The sequence below is a fragment of the Osmerus mordax genome, chromosome 16 (genome assembly GCF_038355195.1).
Source record: "Osmerus mordax isolate fOsmMor3 chromosome 16, fOsmMor3.pri, whole genome shotgun sequence".
Lineage (NCBI taxonomy): Eukaryota > Metazoa > Chordata > Actinopteri > Osmeriformes > Osmeridae > Osmerus > Osmerus mordax.
This window is the reverse complement of record NC_090065.1, coordinates 11,788,079-11,794,078: the sequence shown is the minus strand read 5'-3', so window position 1 is coordinate 11,794,078 and position 6,000 is coordinate 11,788,079. Positions and strand designations below refer to the sequence as shown.

Below are 6,000 nucleotides of genomic sequence, written 5' to 3'. Positions count from 1 at the left end.
GCATTCGGTCTTGCTGAAAGCAAGATGGTGCCTTATAAAGGCGTTGATGTAGAAGAGAGCAGCATTGGAGTGGGCAGACCAAAGATAATACCATCAAGATATTCATTCACAACCAAACCAGCCAACATCTTTGAAAAAAAGCCTTGACTGGCCAACGTGAAAACAGACCCTGGTGATTATCCAGCTTATTATATTACGCCATATGAGCGATTTGGCATTGCACACAGCTGTCCCTAATTAATTGATTTCACTGGGAGTCGCAGCTACACCACCACCACCACGCTACGACTCCTCCACCGTCACAGAGCGGAAAACCCCAAAACAGGCGTTTTAGATTCCACTCACGGGGCTTATCTTCATTCATATTTACCAGGGACTTCCTGCGTTAACGTTGCTGAAAATTCACCACGCGTCGATGATGCAGCGGGCCGATAAGGGAGATTCCACACGGGGAGGATCATTAGCATGTTCCCTTCCGGCTGCTCCGGAGAGAAGACATGGTTTCAGCTGCGGCTCTGAGGAACAGGGTTTGGAGGTGTGTTGGGATCCTGGCCCTGGCTCACTGCCAGAGACATCACGCTTCTCCTGGGTCCAACGGTCATGTGACACCATCGACATCATAGCTAGCCAATTGGTGGGGGGTGGGGGGGTGGGGGGGGGGGGGGCTGGGGTGGTGGTGGTGGCGTGACCTGGTTCACTCTCCCTGACTGGAGATGCTCTGATGAAGGGAGACGGTAGCCGGTGGCAACCGCTGGCTCCGAGGTTGTGGGAGGCATGACTAGTCGCTCTCTCTACGCTCTCCAGCAGGGGTGTGTGAGATTGGTGTGTGATGTGTGTGTGTCCTGTTATGTGTGGGTGTGATGTGTGTGGTCTCTACTACCTCTGCGTCTACACAGACCAGCATCTCTCTGTGTATCCATCAAAGACTGCAGGTTAAACGTTCCCTCGGCTGTCATGCATATTCAGAGCTCCAGTCCTGGTCCTGTGTGTGTGTGTGTGGGGGGGGGGGGGGGGGGTCAGCAGTAGCCCCCTTCAGGAAGGTCGTGTTGTCAGGTGCTTCAGACAGACCCTCCCCCCCCCCCTCCCTCACCAGGGGAGAAACTCCACTGACCTTCCCGTTGATGTCACACACACACACAGACGTTTTCCACCGTAAACAGGCCAGCGGCAGGAGAGGAGCGGCCCCCCCCCCCCCCTCCCCGGGTCCCTGCCCAGGATCCCACCAAAGAGGACGAGACGCACTGAGTGGAACATTACTGGGGATTACTGAGAGAGGAGCTTTACTTTCTTCAGGGGCCTTGTGCTGCTGGTTCTTAATGTAACATTAATCTGCGGCATCTCTGGAGAGGCCTGGATTGCACTTACTGCATAATTCAACATGTGGATGGCTCAATTAGCTGAACGCCTCTACGTGATTTACTTTTTGAAGCTCTGTTGGGGGGGGGGGGGGGGGGGGGGGGTAATGCTGCGAATGGGGCCTGGGAGGGGTCCAACGGGAAGGTGTGCAGCTGGGAGGGCGTCGGCCGGGGGGGGGGTGGGCTGGGAGGGGGTGGGTGGGGTTTTAGGCGGGGATCTAGAGGTGAGGCTGTCTACAGGGGACGGTCTCTGCTGTGCCCTGATGGGGAGAGAGGTGAGTCTCTGTTTGTTTCCGAGTCTCTCTGGGTCTGGGTTTAAGAGCCTATAGCCACTTTGGGAAGTGTTTTTTGTGAGCGTGCTCGGTGAAGCGAGAGACAGAGTCAACACAGCGACAGGCTTCGGAAATGTTAGACCACTTGACCCCCTGTAGAGTACACCAGTCAGGGAGAGAGAGGGACAGTGAGGAGAGAGAGAGAGAGGGGGGAGAGAGAGGGAGAGTGAGGAGAGAGAGAGAGAGAGAGGGGGAGAGAGAGGGAGAGAGAGGGAGAGTGAGGGGGAGAGAGAGGGGGAGAGAGAGGGACAGTGAGGAGAGAGAGAGAGAGAGGGGGAGAGAGAGGGAGAGTGAGGAGAGAGAGAGGGGGAGAGAGAGGGGGAGAGAGAGGGACAGTGGGGGAGAGAGAGGGAGAGAGAGGGGGAGAGATAGGGGGATAGAGAGGGACAGTGAGGAGAGAGAGAGGGAGAGAGAGAGGGAGGGAGAGGGACAGTGAAAAGAGAGAGAGGGGCAGAGAGAGGGACAGTGAGGAGAGAGGGAGAGACAGATAATTGACATTGACAAAGAGAGAAAAAACTACTTGAGAGAAAGAAAGTATCTCAGAAGCACAGAGGCATAGAGTGGGGGGGGGGGGTGAGAGAAGGAGCATTAACTGGGGTTAGATGCATTAGATGGGCTGAGAGTCTGGTCAGACAGGAGAACTGATGCGCTGAGACGCGTCAGGGCGGGGGGGCGGCCAGGGATAATGTCAGCAGCGTAACGGGCTGCAAACAGGCAGAAGCACTCATACACACACACACGCACGCACACCTGCCGCGGAAAATCAATTATCAGCCGAGCCAAGGTGAAATGCAGCTGAGGCTTCCAATATGCTCTCTGTCCACAGGGCCCCTCTAGAGCCAGCAGGGGGGGGGTGCTGAGGAGTTAAACAGTGGTCAGGGACTAGATCACCCTGCCCTTGTCTACTCTTATCAGGCACACTGTTTAGAGCCTGCATTGTCCTGAGGCTGGTGTGTGTGTGTGGGGGGGGGGGGGGGGGGGGGGGAGAAGTAGGGGGGTGGAGGTGGAGAGGGGTGGGAGCAGGGAAGGAGGGCGTAGAAGAGACTTCAAAGCCTGGTGGAATGGTCTGGGAAAGGAGGCGGAGTAGGAGGATTTGGGGGAAGTGGAGGAGGAAGGGGAGGTGGGGGGGTGGAGGAGAAGGATGGGGTGGAGGAGGAGAGGGAGAAGGATGGGGGTGGAGGAGGATGGGGTGGAGGACGAGAGGGGTGTAGGAGTATGGGGGTGGAAGAGGAGAGGGGTGGAGGAGGAGAGGGAGGAGGTTGAGGGGGAGGAGGTTGAGGGGGAGGAGGTTGAGGGGGAGGAGGTTGAGGGGGAGGAGGTTGAGGGGGAGGAGGCTCCAGGCCTGATGTCACTGTAGAGAGGTTTAAAGTGGCACGTCAATACAGACATTAGAATGTGAATGAGGATTAGCCCAGGCTAGATTGGGTCTCTATGGACTACGGCAGAAAAGCCCACAAGCTAAGAAGGCGTTCCATCCAAAGTCGATGGGATCGCTCACTTTTGTGTGTGTGGGCCACTTCCAGTTCTAAGCACGACGTTATGAGAGTGGACAAAACAAGTCATTATCACTTAGATGAAAATGTGTAGCGGGCGGGTGGAGTGGGGTGGGGTGGAGGGGTTGGCGGTTGATTTGACTTTCAATTCCCCAATTACACGTAAATATGACCGTGACCCTGCTGATGAAATGCGCATCGGCCCGATGCCGTAAACACAGATAACATGACACCTCCACGCTCAGGAGCAAACATCCTGAAGGAGCATGAAGAAGAGGAAGTAAAACAGCCTCGCTTCCATCTCCCCCATCTCAACAGAACATGTTTGCGTTTCCCCTTGCAGAGCCGAGTCGGGCGCGTGCCGCTGTGCCCGATCTTCAAAGTCAAAACATCACCCCCCCCCCCCCCCCCCCCCCCGCTGAGCTGTCGCCTCAATCATTTTTTGCTCGACGTTCGGGGGCGAGGGAGGAGAGGAGAGAGAAAGAAGAAAGATCAAGAAAGAGGGAAGCCGATTCTTCACGCTGCCTGGTAAGTAGGGCAGGAGGACTCGCCGCGGGGGGCTAAGGAAGCGTGCAACGGAGAACCCCTGATTGGTCAGTCAGGAGGTGATGTCATGTATTTTGGACCTGTAGGCTGGTGCGGGTGGGGTGAGGTTTGGGGGGGTGGGGGTGCTCATTAGGGTAGGGATACATGATTGAAGGTGCCTATGGCAGAATTCTTCTCACATGCCGATTTTCTCATTTGATATTGAATCTCAAAGTTCCTTTTTCCGACTCGACTTGTAATGTGCTTGATCTGCTGTGCTTCACACTGAGCTTTCGTATCGCTACACGTCGGGTGACACGCGTGACTGGAGAATCTCAAAGTAACCATCGAAATACTAAAAAAGACAAAGGGAATTTCAAACGAGTGATCTCTCCTACCCCAATCGCTTTTTTGCGTTGCTGCCTGTCAGAGTACTCTGCCACCGACGTCCTCAGACCATCAGCCCTAACCTCCTGAGGTGAGCACATTAGGAACACAGACAGTGACTTTGCCAGCGGGCGTCTGGGTGTGACCAGGCTCCTGTCTCCCCCTCCCACATCCCGGGGGTGTGATTGACAGCCGCCCGTCGCCACTCACCCGCCGCGCAGTCCTCCTCGTCAGAGCCGTTCTCGCAGTCCTTCTCCCCGTCGCATCGCCACGACAACGAGACACACTTGTTGGTGGAGCCGCCGCAGTCGAACTTTTCCGGGGGACACGTCTGTCTGCCTGTGGGGGGGAGGAGGGGGGGGGGGGTGCACAGGAGGAGATTATCCCTGCGCAAGCCTTTCCGGAAGCATAACCAAAAAACAACAACGTTCAATATCAGAACCCCACTCCATCACTTCAGCCACAAGCTCTGGCCATCTCAACCGGCTCTGTAAGGACATGAAGGGAGAACGTTTAATGCAGCAAATGTACGGTTGGCCGCACAGAAAAAGAACCCGGGCTCCCCCCCATCCTCTCCTTGAGGCCAATCTGCTGCTTTTGGCAGGGGAGACATTTGATCCAGATTACACAGTGTTTAGTAGGAAACATGCTGTCATTAATTAAACATCTCTGCATCAGCGCGGCCTTAAGCCCCAGTACCCGATTTCTGGGCCTATACAGTTTAGTACATCTTCCTAGTTAGAACATCTTTCGGCTTTATTTCACTTAACCAGGTCAGGGTTCTGTACTGTATGTGCTGACTCACAGGAGCCGCCAGGCTCAGAAAAAGAATAAGGGAGGATCATCCATTGTGGGCTGATCCATATGACGACTCCATGACAAATTGTGGGGTTTTTTTCCGTTTTTTTAGCACATACACCACCCACACGCAATTGGGCTTGGTACTAACACCAAACAGACACTAAAACACCAAACAGAACTTGCTTCCTGACAGGGAAAAATCTTTCCTTCATCCCCCCCCCTCCTTCTCTCCTCCTCTCTGTGAGGACACAAGCGACGGGGGCCGTGTCCTCGGAGTGGTGTTTTTGTGGCCTGAAGGTGGGCGGGGGGGGGGGGGGGCTGCTGTGTGTGTGTGTGTGTGTGGGGGGGGGGGGCTCAGACAGGCTCTAGTGGGAGGGACAAACAGGGAGGGCGCTGATCATAAAAGAAAGATATCAGCCGGAGATAGAAAGACGGAGTCAAAGAGAGATGAAAAGGGGGTGGGGGGGGTGGTTGGAGGAGAAGAGAGAGACACTGCAGACTGACCTTTTCTCGTCCTTATCCCAAAGCAAAATCTAAACCATTCATTCCGAGTGGAGGGAGACAGGGGAGGAGGGGGAGGAGACTCGTGGTGAATCTGAATCCCACATCGAGGGAGAGAGCGCTGTCTTATCCTTTAACCGATGGCTCTTTGATGAAGCCAACATTTCATCCCCACACCACAAGCAGGGGAATCAAACACCACAATGAGCCAAAGAGGCCGTCTCCTCTTCCACTGAGACAACACTCCGGTGATTGATTAGCCTAACCCCTTCCTTCTGTGGTGGCTAATATGTTTGGTAAAAAAAGGAGCAATATAATAAAAGGCCATTTCTCATGGAAGAGCTGGCACTTCGGACTCAGCTGCCAAACACTGGAGTGAAAAAGGAGGGCTTGTTGGGGTGTCAGAAACCGCTCAGGAATCCATCATCCCTTAGTTTGGATGGTTTAGTTTAAGTTAATTTAACTTTGTCAGTGGTTGATTTGACTGTCAGCATTGCCATTACAGCAGTGACTGTAACTTTGTTACTTGTCTCAGTCTTTCCCCACTGATAAACAATCGTATTCTGATTGTTTTTCCTGTTTAGAAATTGGGACTAGAACTCATTT

At 54.2% G+C, this 6,000-nt stretch overlaps 1 protein-coding gene across 1 annotated transcript in view; it reads right to left on the bottom strand.

Moving 5' to 3' along the window:
* Window positions 1-6,000, bottom strand: part of LOC136958941 (low-density lipoprotein receptor-related protein 8-like) — a 41,922-nt gene that overhangs the window by 15,498 nt on the left and 20,424 nt on the right. Inside the window, exons 4-5 of the mRNA XM_067253097.1 lie at window positions 4,283-4,431; window positions 4,104-4,178 (exon numbers count right to left, since the gene is read on the bottom strand). Coding sequence (XP_067109198.1) covers window positions 4,104-4,178; window positions 4,283-4,431 — 224 coding nt within the window. The remainder of the gene's footprint in view (window positions 1-4,103; window positions 4,179-4,282; window positions 4,432-6,000) is intronic.